The sequence below is a fragment of the Cetorhinus maximus genome, chromosome 26 (genome assembly GCF_964194155.1).
Source record: "Cetorhinus maximus chromosome 26, sCetMax3.hap1.1, whole genome shotgun sequence".
Taxonomy (NCBI): Eukaryota; Metazoa; Chordata; class Chondrichthyes; order Lamniformes; family Cetorhinidae; genus Cetorhinus; species Cetorhinus maximus.
The window spans coordinates 18,618,964-18,637,748 of NC_135904.1; the positions used below are offsets into that span (position 1 = coordinate 18,618,964).

Consider the following 18,785-nt stretch of genomic DNA (forward strand, 5'->3'; position numbering starts at 1 on the left):
GGCAGCATCGGTGGAGAAGAAATCAGTTAACGTTTCGAGTCCTCACGACCCTTCGGCAGAACTGAGTATAGTTAGGAGAGAGGTGAAATATAAGCTGGTCTAAGGTGGGGGGCGGGGGGGGAGAGAAGTTGAGGGTGAGGTGATTGTGGGGATAAGCAAGCAGTGATAGGAGCAGATAATCAAAAGATGTCACAGACAAAAGGATCAAAGAGGTGTTGAAGGTGGTGATATTATCTAAGAAAAGTGCTAATTAAGAATGGAAGGCAGGACACTCAAGGTACAGCTCTAGTGGGGGGTGGGGTGGAAAGACTAACAAAGTTTTACTTTTAGATTTAAAAATAATGGAAATAGGTGGGAAAAGAAGAATCTATATAAATTATTGAAAGAAAAAAAAAGGGGGAGGGGGAAGAAACGGGGTGGGGATGGGGGGAGGGGGAGTTTAAGATCTAAAGTTGTTGAATTCAATAATCAGCCCGGAAGGCTGTCAAGTGCCTAGTCGGAAGATGAGGTGCTGTTCCTCCAGTTTGCGTTGTGATGGAGGAGTGGACCAGGGTGTCCCAGAGGGAACGATCCCTACGGAATGCCGCCAGGGGGGGTGAAGGGAAGATGTGTTTGGTGGTGGCATCATGCTGGAGCTGGCGGAAATGGCGGAGGATGATCCTTTGAATGCGGAGGCTGGTGGGGTGATAAGTGAGGACAAGGGGGACCCTATCATGTTTCTGGGAAGGAGGAGAAGGCGTGAGGGCGGATGCGCGGGATATGGGCCGGACACGGTTGAGGGCCCTATCAATGACCGTGGTCCACTCCTCCATCACCCCCTACTCCTCAACCCCCACCTATGGCACATCCCCATGCCCACGCAGAAGATGCAACACCTGCCCCTTCACTTCCTCTCTCCTCACCGTCCAAGGGCCCAAACACTCCTTTCAAGTGAAGCAGCATTTCACTTGCATTTCCCCTAACTTAGTCTACTGCATTCGTTGCTCCCAATGCGGTCTCCTCTACATTGGAGAGACCAAACGCAAACTGGGCAACCGCTTTGCAGAACACCTGTGGTCTGTCCGCAAGAAAGACCCAAACCTCCCTGTCGCTTGCCATTTTAACACTCCACCCTGTTCTCTTGCCCACATGTCTGTCCTTGGCTTGCTGCATTGTTCCAGTGAAGCCCAACGCAAACTGGAGGAACAGCACCTCATCTTCCGACTAGGCACTTTACAGCCTTCCGGGCTGAATATTGAATTCAACAACTTTAGATTTTAAACTCCCCCTCCCCCCATCCTCACCCCGTTTCTCCCCCCTCCCCCTTTTTTTTTCTTTCAATAATTTATATAGATTCTTCTTTTCCCACCTATTTCCATTATTTTTAAATCTAAAACTAAAACTTTGTTAGTCTTTCCACCCCACCTCCACTAGAGCTGTACCTTGAGTGTCCTGTCTTCCATTCTTAATTAGCACTTAGATAATATCACCACCTTCAACACCTCTTTGATCCTTTTGTCTGTGACATCTTTTGATTATCTGCTCCTATTACTGCTTGCTTATCCCTACAACCACCCCACCCTCAACTTCTCTCTCCCCCCCGCTCCCCACCTTTGACCAGCTTATATTTCACCTCTCTCCTAACTATACTCAGTTCTGCCGAAGGGTCGTGAGGACTCGAAACGTTAACTGATTTCTTCTCCACCGATGCTGCCAGACCTGCTGAGTTGTTCCAGGTAATTCTGTTTTTGTTTTGGATTTCCAGCATTCGCAGTAGCTTTTAGCTTTTTGTTTTTATCTCTGAGTTTAGGCCTGAATGTTTGCAAATCTGGAAGAGCTGTACCTTAGCCAAAATGGCACTGGGTGCCAATTCCAGAAGTCCTGCCTCCAAACCTGGCACCCACCATTTTTTTTTTACCAGGGGTGAAGGGGAAAGGGAGGAGAACTTTTTTGCACACCTGCGATTCATGGAGGCAGCTGCGATCAAACAGATGCAATTTTCATTACTGGAATTGCCAAACACGACTCGTGGGCTTTAGACATTTGAGGAAAAGATTTAAAGCTGCTGGACCTATTTGGAGAGGTCCCCGCACTCCCTTTTGGAGAGGTCCCCGCACTCCCTTTTGGCGAGGTCCACGCACTCCCTTTTGGCGAGGTCCACGCACTCCCTTTTGGCGAGGTCCACGCACTCCCTTTTGGCGAGGTCCACGCACTCCCTTTTGGCGAGGTCCACACACTCCCTTTTGGCGAGGTCCACACACTCCCTTTTGGCGAGGTCCACGCACTCCCTTTTGGCGAGGTCCACGCACTCCCTTTTGGCGAGGTCCACGCACTCCCTTTTGGAGCGGTCCCCGCACTCCCTTTTGGAGCGGTCCCCGCACTCCCTTTTGGAGAGGTCCCCGCACTCCCTTTTGGAGAGGTCCCCGCACTCCCTTTTGGAGAGGTCCCCGCACTCCCTTTTGGAGAGGTCCCCGCACTCCCTTTTGGAGAGGTCCTCGCACTCCCTTTTGGAGAGGTCCACGCACTCCCTTTTGGAGAGGTCCACGCACTCCCTTTTGGAGAGGTAAGGTGACCTTTGGGATTGTTAAGAATATGCATTAATGTGCATAAAAAGTGGATAAGCTCAGTGGAACTGTGAAGCTGTGAATCCCCAAAGCCCTTAGATTTGGGAGTAAAATCAACCTGCTGTGACTGTACTTGCAATTTCAATAGTTGTCTCTTAGCATATCCGTGAGGGTTATCATTATAGGATTAGTGCTGCTTGACTGCTTCCAAAACCTAACATTATCACAGTGGGGGGAGGGGCTGTAAATTCACAGTTTGATTGACAGCTCAAAGTGCTTATAAAGAGATTTGCTGTCTTTGATGTAGGGCTATGAATACAAATGTTTGTTTTCAGAAGGGATTAAGTACTTGAAGGAAGTGTTTGTTTTTAATAAGGTATTAAATATTTGAAGGAATTTAAGTGTCTTAACTTTGTTATGGATGGGAGGTGGTTTAATTTAGAACAGCCCTGATTTCTCCACTCTACCCGTCTGTAAGTGGAAAGGTGTTTTTGATTTTTGATTTCCCCCTTTATTAGTGGTGGCATATTTTCCCCAACCCTTCAGTTTTGGGGTGATCCAATCCTCTGTTAATAACCCCACAGCAAAAGTGAGATAAGGTAAAATAAGAGGGGTAGTTTATTGTACACACACACAAAACGCAGGAAGGGATTTCGCAATGTCCGCCTATTTTGCATTCGTACAATAAGAGTGATAGAGGAAAGAAAGGGGTTCGGGGCAAAGACCACAATAAAAATAAGAATTATGGTTTCGCGTGAGTCCAGAGTCCAGAATCAAAAAGTCCAGTGGCACATTCCATAAGGGGTGGCACGTGGAGATGAATTAATCTTCCAGGCGCAGATACAGAAGTTCAGGTGTCTACATTGTTTGCTTCTGGAACAAGGGCCAGGTAATTTAAAACCTGGACAGAGCCCTGGTTCTGTTGCTCCTCTTGTCAGGTGGTAAATGACAGACAGAGGCAGGTTGCTGGCCTGGAGTCTAGTTTTCTCTTCTGAAGTTAAATTGCAACTGAAGATGGAATCCAAAAACTGTAGAATTAAAGCAATTCAAACAGCTCAAGTCTTGGTCATGTGACAGAGTGGTTTTCAGCTGAGCCTTTCAGCTAACGAGGCTCTTTGCTAAAACCCATTGTGTTTTGAACAGGTAACTGTGAAACCAATAGCACAACGTTGGAGATGAGTCACAAATAGCTCTGCCTTTGTCCATAAGCTGGCTGGTGCAAGATGTCTTGTCTACTATCCTTTGTGCTTGGCTTGGCTGGAATGTGTATCAATGCAAAGGAGTGTTACATTCAAAGGGTTTGATGTGTTAGCCTTCACTTTTAAGCTGCTCAGAAACTTCCAGAACTACTATTATGTGGTCCACGGCGGCCATTTTATCAGTCCGGCCATTTTCTCAGTCCATCCATTTGTCCATTTAAGAAAAACAGAATTTAAACAAGAGAAGAGAAACAAATTTCTTTTCTATTTGTTTCCTTCTTTGTGCTGTCTCGGCAGCACAAGTTTTTTTTTGAATGAGCATGTTTTTTCTTTAAATGATGAAGCCTACAAGATGCACTTTGAACTTTATTTTATTTCATCTCACCATGGCTCCTGAGGTCTGCCCATGGTGGATGCTGCGTGGATCGGTGTGATGGGTAGAGGGGATGTGACGGCATGAGTTGGCATGGGGGGTGTGTGAGTGATGAGGGCTGTTTTTGGTTTTATTGCTTTTTTTTACAACAGGTACAAAGTCCTGGAGCACCGAGGTCGGCCTTTTAACCAGCCGCCTTGACAGGCGGCCCCTGTGGCTGCCTCCAAACTCTTAACTGGAGCGGCGGGCCTGACTCCAGATATCGTTTGCCCCTCCAGAACGAAATGTGCCCCTTTCTCCAAAGTCGGTTCATAGTTATGAATTTTCCTGACTCTGCGCTCCTGAGCAAATATTTGGCCCTTATTTAGGTATCTTAATTTGTTTCACAAACTTTAACTTGTAGACATGCCTTCCTAGTTCATTGAGAGGACCAGGTGCAGTATATTAGACAATTGCTTTGCATCTCTTGGACCTGCATTCAAATTTACATTTTAATGAAGGGAGGATTATTTTCTCTGTGCTCAAGTTAAGGTGTTTAATGACGTGGATTTTTTTTTCTCTTGTTCCCTATTCCAATGTAAACATTTTTGTACATTATAACCCATCTGCTTTTCCTAAACCCAGCTGTTTAATTGATTCAGATCTCTGATCGCAATCAATCTCCTATTACACATGTGTCACCTGGCTAAATAAATAGGGGGGCCTTCAGAAAATTACCCCATTGTGCATCATAATTGAACATGAGTAACGGAAATAGCACGTGACCAAGAGAAGATCCTCCTGAAAGATGACTGGTCATTGCATGAGGTTGAGCTTTTCCATTCATCAGTGTTTTCTGCTTCTTACCACCAAGCCAATTTCCATCCAATGAAAGATTTCTTTTTGCCATTTATTCCATGATATGATTAGGTGACAGCGAGTCAATTGGCTCCCCCCCTTTCCCTCTCCTTGTTTGACCACAACAGTTTTCCTTTTTGAAAGGATATAGTTGCCAATTCAGTGAGTGTTGAACTGTTTACATGCTGTAATCATTAACCAATCGGACAGGTCTTTTGAGGTTAACAAAGAAAGAGGTTAGGTTTATTATACTTAACTGCTCTAAGACAAATAAATAAGCTCTGACTTCTGCACACATACAGTTCACAGGCCCACCAATAGATCAGGGTGAGGAAGGATAGATTTGTCACAAAGTCCAGTCCAGAGAAATAATGGGGTATATAGTCTGTGGTTTGATCTGGCTGGCTTCAGGCTGAATTTGGTGGTCTTGCGACTTTCCTTCGGTGGTCCCGATACTTCGGATTTAAAAATACATTAGGGCTGATTTGCCTGTTCTCCAGGAGACCGTATTGCTGGGTTGAATTCTTAAGAATTCTCTGTCTGCAGCAGGGGCATCGCTGGGTGGTCATGGTCAGCAAACAGGGTTTGAAGCCTGCAAGGTGGGTTGGTGAAAATGGGAGGAAGGAGGGACCCCACTCAAATGTTCTCTCGTCAGCGTCTCAGCTGCTTGTCGTCTCACTGTAGAGAAATAAGTAGTTTAAACACAAAGGGTGGGACTGTCACCCAGTGATTCAAACATGGTTGTGACTGGGGAATTTCCACTTGTAACGTAATCAGTTCATGTCTGGGAACCCTCTCAGCTATTGTTCAAGTGATTGGGTTTAGCGTATTCCCATTGGAGCTTGATGAGTTCCTGTCGGGGAACCCTCTGTTGAATATCCTAGGTGATTGCCGTGATGCCTTATTAATGGAGACAGGATATGTTGCTCACTCATATTCTCCTGAGGCCATTGTTTTTGATGGGTCTTTGCAGACACAGTGTCTCCATCTCGGAGAGTTGCAATGTGGAGGTAGAACGATGCAAATTGGGTAGCTATCTTTGTTGCAAGCACAAGTCACACTTGTAGTCTGTGTTTTACAAAATCTCTGCTTTTAAAAGTTGTTTGCATTTCCAGCCAATGGATTAACAATCGTTATTTGACATAAAGCTCATTGCCACAAAAACATGCTTTGTTAAAATCTTGTGTGCGGAACTTTATGGAACTTTTTCTGAAAATCCAGATAAAGTATAACCACTAGTTCCATATTGAAAAGAATTGAGTTTATGATTATAGTAACTGGTGTTTAGTTCCCTGGGTTCCTATCCTATTGTTTTATTGAATATTCTGTGCCCCACCCCCGGTACTGCTGTTGTTTTATGTAACTTGACAAAAATACTCCACAGCACAGCATCACCCACCTGTCTTGCTTTCATTTTGTTTGAGACACCTAGAATATATTTGCCATTATTTGTCACTCCTTACTGATTAATCTTTTCCCTTCCACCTTTTTCAAACTTGGTAACCATCTGTACTGCAAGTCTAGGCCGTTCACCTTGGTCTTTCCATTTTTCTTGTTAATATTTAATTCTTTTTGTTTCTTCATCATTATATACTTTAATGTTCCCCTCATATACAATATCACACTCTGTGGATAAATTCAATTACCAATGATTTTGTTCACAGTCTGCCATTTCCTGTTCCCTAAAATATTTCTGGCTTATGGAACTATCACTTAGGGCGTTTTTGGATCCCTTCTCCTACATTCACAAATTCCTATGGTTCTTGTTGAAACATGTTTTTCTGAATTTTTTAATCCGTCAAATGAAGGTTACTGTTTCTGGAGAAGAGGAGGAGATACATTTCAGGTAGCATCCCGCAAGTACATCATTGTTGAATGCAGAATAAGGCCATTGTTCTGCCGCCCTAACAACGGGTGGAATTTTACGGCCCTGTCGTGGTGGGGGGGCAAGGCCTTAAAATGCGGTGAGCCTTTCCAAAGTCCATTGGCCCGTATTTTTCACTCGGCGTGCGGGCACACACCCGACACGCTTGAGTGTGAAATGATGGTGATGGTGTCGGGCGAGCGTGCCGATGTCATCGGGCACTCGTGCAATATTTCAGTTGGCGCGTGGGAGTCAGCAGCACGCCCGCCAACAATTAAGTTGCCTACTAAGACCCGTAATCAATTGACTGAGTAAGTACAATTTTTCGCTGCCCGTCCAACTGTTTGGTGGGCGGGTGAAAAGGCTAAGCGGCCTTACATTTTTGACGAAACCTCATCCGCGGGCAAGATGAGGTTTCAACCAGTGGTTTTTTTTAATTAAAAAAAAGACTTTTTGCACTCATATTTAATATGTCCCTGCTCATGTAACAATGGTCACATGAGGAGACACGTTTTCATTATTTTTCATTTCTTTATTTTGAGTGCTGAAAATTTTCAGCTCCCTGAGGCAGCTCCGTGCCTCAGGAAGCTTTTACCGCATGAGCTTCTGCGCTTGCACTGCTCCCGCTCCCACCCCAACAGCGCCGAGTGCTGCAGCGCGCGTTTCGCGCTGGCTGGCCGGGTGAAATCGCGGTCACGGCCCGATCGTGGGCGGCGGGTTGGCTCCTCGACTGCTCCCTGCCCCCCCCCCCCCCCCCCCCCCCCCCAAATTCGGCAGGAACGGAAAATCCCGCTGGTGGGAGGGACCACAAAATTGCTCCCAATCAGAAAAGAACCCTCCACCAGAGTGACATTTCTTCACTTTCACACCATTCGACCGTGGCAGCCGTCAGGTTATAAATTAGTGCTGTATATGGGGAACTTTTTACACGCATAGAAAGAGGTAAGAGATGGTTGCGATGTCAGAATAATAAAGTAAGTACGTGTTTTCCAAAATTAGGTTTGATTTTCATGAAACCAAATTGGTACAAATATTATTAACTATATTTTATCAAAACGATGTTTTAATTCACAATCCGGCCAGTGATTGTGGCTTTACTTAGAACAAGTAGATGATGTGAAGTGACAAGTGAAGGGTAACTGAAACTCAATGTTTATTGTAGGTATTTTAACTTAACCAAAGAAATTCCAATTGAAAGTAAATTTGTGCATTAGCGTTTCATGAAGAGCTATTTATTCAGAATGTTCCTCCTCCTGCAGGTTATTGTGATGAAGCGAACTCTTGGAGTTGGCTATGCTGCTGTTGACAATCCTATCTTCTACAAACCTAACTCTTCAATGCTGCTGGGTGATGCGAAGAAGACATGTGATGCTCTGCAGGGCAAGATTAGGGAGATGGAAAAATAAACATTGATACGGAAATGTTATACTGAATAAACCTGCTATTCTGTTCCAGAATTTCATGCTTTGAAGATTACAGAAACTAACAGAACACATAATCCTGGGGAAATTTGAAAATAAATATTTTCCTATATTATTTGCATTCATGTTATCTTTTATTACCGGTATTGTTTTCATGGAAGTTCCAGTCATAGTACTTGCATCAAATTACAATAAATTAATTCCAGGTTAGACCAGGAAAGACTAATACGTGCATCACAAATGGGGATAAACTCCTATTTGTTATTCATGGATTTTTCAGTATTTTATGTTTAATTTCTTTGTCAAAGGTTTCAGTTTTATTTCGGGGAAAATTAATACAGCTGAAAATTAGAGATATAAATGAATTAAAATGAGGGGGAATTCCAGAATGAAAAGGTATTTAGTTTCACTAAAGGCTCAGCAGAAAGATTTCCGATTTTGCTTTCGTCATCTTTAAATGTTTTCCCATGTTGTTTTATTTCCAATGGGTGATTTGTTTTAAAAGATTTTGTTTTATTTCCCCAAATAATACGGAAGGAACTGAAATCCATTTGACATCAGAAGCACCAGCTTTTGGATTAGTTGCAGCAAGCTCTGAGGAACCAGGAGGATGAAGGTGGTGATTAAAAAGGAGAAGAGATCGGGAATTTTGGGAGGGAAACAAGGAAGGTGGTAATCAAACGGTCAACAGAAATAAATTCTTTTAAAAAGTCACTTGAGTGACTGGCTTCCGATAGTGTGCTGGGAAGAGGCCCCATCTCCATAGGTGATGGCAAAAATTGTGCAATAGTTCGTGAAAATCACATTAGTAGGCAGATCTGCCAAAACTTCATGCCAGCATTAACTAATATGTTAAATACAAAAATATATTTAATGTTGAATCACACTGTGACCAATGCTGAAACACACCATGACTAATGTTTCACCATATTTGAGAGATTTTATTATGAAATATAGTATACAAAAGTAGATTATCATCTCTTTTAAATCTTCCCTCAGGGTTCATATTACCAACTGTATGTGAGTATGAATGATACTGTTTTGCTGGGAAACAAACTGTGAGATGTAAAAAGAAAATGCTGGAAATCTAACTTAATAATGGGAAATATATAAACTGCGTGGCACTTTACTCTTTTTTGGAGGAGAAAGACTGGTGATCATTCTTGCATGGAGCTTTTCAATGGAGGAGAATTGTGATGTTGTGATCTTCCATATTCTAGCAGAATCCGATTGTTAGGTGGCTAGGGGAGACAATATTGTGCCAAATCAGATTGGAAAAATGAGGACACAATTATAAACTGAAAAGACTAAACTTATAAAAAGGAGAGTTGTACATAAAGTTGGCTTATGGAAAGAGTAATACAGTATGATCATTGCAGCATTTTTAAAATTGTAAATAAATGGTTTGAGTAGACTTTGAACATGTGCTTCCATATTGTATTTTCTATATGAATGAACAGCTAACTACAAAGTTTTGTAGAACCTTTTTTCTGTTGTCATTTAACATTAAGACACAAACCAAAGGGAATTTATTGAATACAGATCTTATTGATGAATACTTTAAACTCAAAGAAGCTTCATTTTATTAGAGGTTAAATGGGAAGATCAAAACGCAAATAATTAACAGCAATCCAAAACCATAGAAAGCCAAGCAGATGTTGCACATTGTTCATAATTACTACTTTGCTCCATGACTCACCAGTGCATTTGTTTTACATAACGACACTATTGAAGAATATAATGATCCAGATTTTGCAATAAAAATAATAAGGCTATCAGCAGTCAACATTATTTAAAATAAAATGCACAACAAATTCTGATGACCAGACATGTGCAGTTAAGTACAGAAATCAGGAGCTGTCCAAGTTCCCTCCATCTCCAGAGGCTTCACTATAACAGTGTCTCAGAGAGGATCAGTTGAGCACATGGAACAATGTGAAGTTGCTGTACTTAATCACCAGATACTCAGTAAACATGCCAGATTTTGTCCATTCCAGTGTCGGTGACTTTTTAACAGTGTGGTGAGTCTTAGTTACTGCATAACGATGTTTCTGGCACAGAAAATTAACTTTTAGAAGTGTAAAGTCTTGTTCCTCCAGGAGATTATAAAATATGTTTTGCTTTCCCATCTCTTATTTTGCTTTCTGTACATGATATGCCAATGAATTATCTATTCTAACACTTCCTGTTTGACTATGCACCGCTCAGCAGTAATTCTTTAATCTGGTTAAGGAAATGCACATTTGCTTGTCCTGTTCACACAGGTCCCAGAACCCCTGTAGAGGACACTGCACGAAATGGCTTTTGAATTACATCAAGTTCCAACGCAAAACTCCATGGAAAGTCTGTGGACATGAGTAACGAATGCTGGTGCCATTCTTTTATCACTCATGGTAAAATCTGGCCCAATGTCATCAATAGGGACTAGTACTTAAATTCTGCAGCTATACAATGGTGCCTGCACAGAGTTATAAACAATTAGCATATTCCTTGAACACAATACAATCTTCATCCAGTGAGCAGAATGTATAATAGGAAGAAACTTGGTTATTTCTGCTTGAAGCTGGTAAACAGAATGTGACAGTCAATCCATATGTATTTGAACCATGTTGAAATAAAAATTGCTGGAAATGCAACAGATGTGCCCCTTTCTGAAAAGAGGCATGTTAATGCTTTAGGTAGAGACTTGAAGTTTCTTAAAACGTTGCATAATAGGTGTTAGCTATTTATATATTTGGACCCAAGCCCATGACATGTCCACCTCTAATGTTCCACATTGAAGAATAAACACCTTTGCGTAATTTCTATGAGAAGATGATCTGTCAACACAAGGGTTAAAGCAACTGGGGAAAAAAAACTAATAAGACAAGATTCATTTATAAACTCTGGTGTTATCCATATTTTCTAAAACTGTTGAACCCTGAGGAAAATTTTAGATCTAAATTGATCCATAGTGCCGAGCAAGGAGGACCTCTAATTCACAAACAATGGATTTGGGTAATAAAGTTGAAGATATGGTTTAACAGTGGGATTCATGCATCAGAAGCGCTAAAGAACAAAATAGCGACTTTCCACGTAAAAGCTTTTTAGCAATATGTCACTTTATCAAGCAATTAAGATAAACAGCCAGACAAAACTACAAAGCATTGTGAATTAAGCAGTCAGCTAAAATATATATCTTGCATTCTAATCTGCTACAAACACTGATTAAAAACTAATGAAACAACTTCCCAAGAAACATAGTGCAATGTCAGGCCAAGGAAAGCTGTCTATCCTATTTAATAGCATAATATTTTTACCATGGAAATACCTTAATTATTAATGTCAACTAACCATACTAGTATGCACCAGAATTATATTGCATCCAATTAACAAAAACAGCCTTTTAATGCTTGTCTAATTCTATTGCCTTTGACTAGAAAAAGCCTTCACACCGAAGCCAGAAGAAAAACTATTGTTGGTTTTTAATCATTACCACTTGCATAGTTTTTCAAAGCTACGGGGAAAAAAATTATTCAGGCCCGAGTGGCTGTAACCCAAGTTGGCAATCCTAAGTCATTATTGCTCCAAATCTACAAACTGAAGTACCGTCAGATTTGTGGCCTCAATCCAAACTGCATATCTTCAGACAACACAGTTCCAGATTTGATGAAGGGTATGTGCTGGCCCTGGTTGCCACAATCCTCCGAGATCCCAAATGGAAGTGAGAAGCATTCCTAGCATGACTACTTCCAGAAATCCTACTTGCTTTGTTTCTGCTGGTCCTTAATTGACTGACTCCATCGCCAACTCCACCTCAGTTATTCCTAATTTAAACTCCCATCTAAAACCACAGTTTGTTTCCTCACTCTTCTGAGCCCTGCAGGAAATGTCATTACAATAGTGTAATTTGGGAATAACCTACTATAACTAAGAATTTCCAACAATGTTTTCCTCTTAACTGATACGCCATTGTTGCAAATGCATAATCATATATAGATGCGTGGGTTGTCAATAATATTTTGTAACACTTAATCATCTGTTATATTTTTCATTGCTTTGGATTGAATTTGATTATAAAGACAAGTTAAGTATTAGCTTAAGAACTAAGATTAACAATTTTCCATTTTTTTCCTGTGGTGTTTCTAAGATCTTTAATTTATTGCTGCAGAAAAATGAATCTTAAATATTCTTTGCTAATGTTCAAAGGGAAAAAGTCTGCTTTAATATATGTGCCTATACATTCCTTTGCCATTGGTCAGTGTTGCATTTAAGGGTCTTATTAATTACCTCTCTCATGCTTAATGCCCAAAGAACATTCCTATAAACAAGCCTTCTATTCTCTGCCAAGCAGAGTATGACTTTACGTGCATATTGTTTGCAAACTTAGTACTACCCAGGAACTGAAAAAAACCCTATTGCTGTACTTACTGGCAGAAAATCACTGGTAGCAAATTGGCTGCCTGTGTTATACACTGAACTCCATGGTAAGGAAAATCAGACAGGGCATACATTGGACAGTCAATCCACTACAGTCCAAATGTTAAAATCACCCTCTAGACTTAATGATTTGGGATGTGATAGATCCCCCTTTGTGGTTTGTTTTGATTTTTTTCACATACTGTAGACTAAAATATGGAACTTGTCATGCTGAGTGGACCGAAAATGTAGAACGTTTTTAGAAGGTGATGGACTATAGCAGCACCAAAGATATGCATAAATTAAGGGTGAATACTTATCCTGGTTTGTGGCATATTAACAGCTGGAATAGTCATTTCCTAAGTTCAACATCCAGGTTTATAATCAGTTTAATTGCCATTCATAGTCATTATTCTTCTCCAAGGGTGCTTTTCAGTGCAGTTGGGTCATTTATGGTGGAAAAGAAAGCTGATTAAGGACTTCCCTATTCTGTTGAGGTATGGCTCCAGCTAACTTATTTAGAGTGGTGTAGAACAGGCTTGCAACAATGTGTATAGACTGTCCTAACTAAACTGGATAACATGGATGGGAAAAGAAAAATAATAGAGAAAAAAAGAAAGGATATTTTGCCCGTAGAGCTTTGCTAAACATTAAGATAAAAACAAAAAACTACTGCGGATGCTGGAAATCCAAAACAAAAACAGAATTACCTGGAAAAACTCAGCAGGTCTGGCAGCATTGGTGGAGAAGAAAAGAGTCGACGTTTCGGGTCCACATGACCCTTCAACAGAACTGAAGTATAGTTAGGAGAGAGGTGAAATATAAGCTGGTTTAAGGTGGGGGGGCGGGGGGAGAGAAGTTGAAGGTGGGGTGGTTGTAGGGACAAGCAAGCAGTGATAGGAGCAGATAATCAAAAGATGTCACAGACAAAAGGATCAAAGAGGTGTTGAAGGTGGTGATATTATCTAAGAAAAGTGCTAATTAAGAATGGATGGCAGGATACTCAAGGTACAGCTCTAGTGGGGGTGGGGTGGAAAGACTGACAAGGTATTAGTTGTAGATTTAAAAATATTGGAAATAGGTGGGAAAAGAAAAAACTATAAATTATTGAAAAAAAAAGGGAGGGGGAGGAAATGGGGGGAGGGGGAGTTTAAGATCTAAAGTTGTTGAATTCAATATTCAGCCCGGAAGGCTGTAAAGTGCCTAGTCGGAAGATGAGGTGCTGTTCCTCCAGTTTGCATTGGGCTTCACTGGAACAATGCAGCAAGCCAAGGACAGACATGTGGGCAAGAGAGCAGGGTGGAGTGTTAAAATGGCAAGCGACAGGGAGGTTTGGGTCTTTCTTGCGGACAGACCACAGGTGTTCTGCAAAGCGGTCGCCCAGTTTGCGTTTGGTCTCTCCAATGTAGAGAAGACCGCATTGGGAGCAACGAATGCAGTAGACTAAGTTAGGGGAAATGCAAGTGAAATGCTGCTTCACTTGAAAGGAGTGTTTGGGCCCTTGGACGGTGAGGAGAGAGGAAGTGAAGGGGCAGGTGTTGCATCTTCTGCGTGGGCATGGGGAGGTGCCATAGGTGGGGGTTGAGGAGTAGGGGGTGATGGAGGAGTGGACCAGGGTATCCCGGAGGGAATGATCCCTACGGAATGCCGCCGGAGGGGTGAAGGGAAGATGTGTTTGGTGGTGGCATCATGCTGGAGTTGTCGGAAATGGCGGAGGATGATCCTTTGAATGCGAAGGCTGGTGGGGTGATAAGTGAGGACAAGGGGGACCCTATCATGTTTCTGGGAGGGAGGAGAAGGCGTGAGGGTGGATGCGTGGGAGATGGGCTGAACACGGTGTGAACACTAGAGCTGTACCTTGAGTGTTCTGCCATCCATTCTTAATTAGCACTTTTCTTAGATAATATCACCACCTTCAACACCTCTTTGATCCTTTTGTCTGTGACATCTTTTGATTATCTGCTCCTATCACTGCTTGCTTGTCCCTACAACCACCCCACCCTCAACTTCTCTCCCCCCGCCCCCCCACCTTAAACCAGCTTATATTTCACCCCTCTCCTAACTATACTCAGTTCTGTTGAAGGATCATGTGGACCCGAAACGTCGACTCTTTTCTTCTCCACCAATGCTGCCAGACCTGCTGAGTTTTTCCAAGTAATTCTGTTTTTGTTTTGCTAAACATTACCTCATTGGAGCATAAACATGATACTGCACCAAGGCTATCTATGATATAATGTGACACGGGTTTAACACCAAGAAAACACCTCAAAATTATATCAGAACATTTCCAGACCTTGGTGATTTTATTACCTATTCCAAAGGTACTAAATATATTTTTGCAGCAGTAAAAGGTAAGTGCCTGAAGGTGTACCTTTTAGAAGCACTGAAAATAGGAGCAGGAGTAGGTCATTCAGCCCTTCGAGCCTGCTCCGCCATTCAATATGATCATGACTGATCCTCCATCTCAATACCGTACTCCCACACTCTCCCCATACCCCTTGGCACCTTTAGAGTCCAGAAATCTATCTATTTCCTTCTTAAATTTATTCAGTGACTTGGCCTCCACAGCCTTCTGTGGTAGAGAATTCCATATGTTCACCACCCTCTGAGCAAAGACTATTCTCCTCAACTCAGTCCTAAATGGTCTACCCCGTATCCTGAGACTGTGACCCCTTGTTCTACATCACACAGCCAGAGGAAACATCATCCCTGCATCCAGTCTGTCCATCCCTGTCAGAATTTTATACGTTTCAATGAGGTCCCCTCTCATTCTTCTGTATCACCTGAGTGATACAGGCCCAGTCGGCCCAATCTCTCCTCATACGCCAATCCTGCCATCCCAGGAATCAGTCTGGTGAGCCTTTGCTGCATTCCCTCTATGGCAAGTATATCCTTTCTTAGGTAAGGAGACCAAAACTGCACGCAATACTCCAGGTGTGGTCTCACCAAGGCCCTGTACAGCTGCAGTAAGACATTTTTGCTCCTGTACTCAAGTCCTCTCGCAATGAGTGTCAACATACCACTTGTCATCTTAACTGCTTGCTGTCCCTGCAAGCTTGCTTTCTGTAATTGGTGTACAAGAACACCCAGGTCCCTTTATACATCAACATTTCCCAATCTAACACTATTTAAGTATTACTCTGCCATTCTGTTTTTCCTACTGAAGTGGATAATTTCACACTTATCCACATTTGCCCACTCACTCAACCTGTCTAAATCACTTTGAAGCTTCTTAACACCCTCCTCATCGCTCACATTCCCACAAAGTTTTGTGTCATCGGCAAACTTGGAAATATTACAACTGGTTCCCTCATCTGAATCATTGATTTATATTGTGAACAGCTGGGGCCCAAGCACTGATCCCTGCGGTACCCCACTAGTCACTGCCTGCCACTCCGAAAAAGACCCGTTCATTCCTACTCTCTGTTTCCTGTCTGCCAACCAATTGTCAATCCATGTCAATATATTACCCCCAATCCCATGCGCTTTAATTTTACACACTAACCCCTTATGTGGGACTTTATCAAAAGCTTTCTGAAAATCCAAATAAATCACATGGTTTTCCCTTATCTGTTCTGCTAGTTACATCCTCAAAAAACTCCAATAGGTTTGTCAAACATGATTTCCCTTTCATAAATCCATGTTGACTTTGTCTAATGCCACTGATATTTTCCAGTGTCCTGTAATCACATCCTTTATAATAGAGTTGAGCATTTTCTCTACTACTGATGTTAGACTAACCAGTCTGTAATTCGCTGTTTTCTCCCTCTCTCCTTTTTTAAATAGTGGGGTTATATTTACCAACCTCCAATCTGCCAGGCCTGTTCCAGAATCTACAGAATTTTGGAAGATGACAGCCAACGCATTGACTATTTCCACAGCCAGCTGCTTTAGTATCCTGGATGTAGATTTTAAGGCCCTTGGGATTTATCAGCTTTCAGTTCCATTAATTTCTCCAGCACTATTGTTTTAGTAATACTAATTTCCTTCAATTCCTCTTCCTCACTAGACCTTTGGTTCCCTAGTGTTCCTGAGAAGTTATTTGTGACTTCCTCTGTGAAGACAGAACTAAAGTAGTTATTTAATTGCTCTGCCATTTCCTTGTTCTCTGTTATAATGTCTCCCATTTTGGACTGTATGGGATCTACATTTGTCTTTACTTATCTTTTTTCTTTTTACATACTTGTAGAAGTTTTTACAGTCTGCTTTTATGTTCCCTACAAGTTTACTCTTATACTCTATTTTTTGCCTCTTAATCAATCTCTTGGTTCTCCTTTGCTGAATTCTAAAAAGTTCTCAATCATCAGTCTTGCTTCTTTTTCCAGAAACTGAATCCTCTTTGGATCTAATATGATCCTTAATTTCTTTTGTTAGCCATAGTTGGGTCACTTTTCGTGTTGTGTTTTTGTGCCAGAAAGGAATGTATAACTGTTCCAATGTATACATTCGTTCCTTAAATATTAGCCATTGCCTGGTACATTCTCTTGTAAATGCTAATGATAAAAATGACTGAGGCCACATATACCTCTCGCTATTCGCTAAAGATATATGACATTATTTGAAGATTATTTGTTTTTGTGGAGTTGAAGTACATGCAAGATGGCTGCCAAATTTGCCTGCTTAACAAGTCATTGCCCTTTTAAACAATTTGTAAAATTCATTCATGGGGTGTGGGTGTCGCTGGCTAGGCCAGCATTTACTGCCCATCCCTAATTTCCCTTGTTCAGAGGGCGTTTAAGAGTCAACCACATTGCTGTGGGTCTGGAGTCACATGTAGGCCAGACCAGATAAGGACAGCAGATTTCCTTCCCTAAAGGATATTAGTGAACCAGATGGGTTTTTGCAATGATCGACAATGGTTTCATGGTCATCATTAGACTTTTAATTCCAGATTTTTATTGAGTTCAAATTCCGCCATCTGCCACGGTGGGATTTGAACCTGGGTCCCAGTATGTAAAAGTTTCAGAAATCTCAGAGAATGTTGCATCAGTTATGGAACATTGTTTGTGGTTTAAGCGTTGAGCATAAGGTAAGTAACCAGATAATCTGATAAAAAAAAACGCCATGATAATAGCTGATTGTGGTTGTGTACTTCAGTATTAGAAATTATACCATGCTCTGTACTATATATGGGGGTCACCTGAGCTGGGGGTTGAAGGTCATGGATAGCATGTGTTGGAGATTATCTTGATAGAGTTCAGACGCTGCTGATATGGGTTCATGTTAGGAAAATGTGTGATCAATAAAGTTAGCTCAAGCTACAATGTCGACAGCCCGTGTGCATCATTTAAAAAAACAAGACATGGTGTCAGAAGCGAACTAAATGCAACAATGAAGGTTCTGAAACCACCGACAGAGCTCAGTTTGGAGGGAAATCTCGCCGAAAACTGGAGGAGGTTCCAGCAACAATTCAAGCTGTACCTCACAGCGATAGGCAATGATAAAAAGACCCTCAGGTACAGTCTTCCATCCTTCTTCATGTAACAGGGGGAGAAGCCCTTGAAGTCTAGAACACATTCACGTTTGGAAGTGATGAGAAACGAAATGACTTGAAAGAAATAATGGAAAAATTCGAAACCTACTGCAGCCCCAAGAACAACATCGTGTATGAAAGATACCGATTTTTTAAGTGCATGCAAGGCAGTGACAACATTAGTCAGTACGTAACTGAGCTGAGCTGAATCGTGTGAATCGTTCATGCGAGATAGAATAATTTGTGGGATCGCAAATGAATCTCTGAGAGAATGGCTTTTGAGAGAAGTTAGTCTCACTCTGGAGCTGAATCGTGTGAATCATTCATCCGAGATAGAATAATTTGGGGGATCGCAAATGACCCTCTGAGAGAATGGCTTTTGAGAGAAGTTGGTCTCACTCTGGAGAAAGCAATAAATATCTGCAGAGCATCAGAGACAACAAACTGCCAGATTAAATAGATGACAGAAGATGATAAGCCACACATGGTCAAGCAATTAGATGCAGTTAAGCAGAAACAGCCTCTGCTCAAACTGAGATAGCAAAAGCTGAAACAGTACTTTAATCAAGGTGCCCAACCTCTGCCTGACCCGAACGTGGGAGAGACAGTGAGGATTCAGCTTGAAGGGATTTGGAATCCTGCTGTTGTCACAGGAATCACAGGAGAACCAAGGTCCT

General features: G+C 41.9%; 1 protein-coding gene across 1 annotated transcript in view; it reads left to right on the forward strand.

Moving 5' to 3' along the window:
- The window catches only part of nnt2 (nicotinamide nucleotide transhydrogenase 2), an 82,964-nt gene extending 74,614 nt beyond the window's left edge, over positions 1-8,350 (forward strand). The window contains exon 22 of the mRNA XM_078530245.1: positions 8,076-8,350. Within this exon, the coding sequence (XP_078386371.1) occupies positions 8,076-8,222 (147 nt within the window). The 3' untranslated portion in view covers positions 8,223-8,350. The remainder of the gene's footprint in view (positions 1-8,075) is intronic.
- The last annotated feature ends 10,435 nt before the right edge of the window (positions 8,351-18,785 follow it).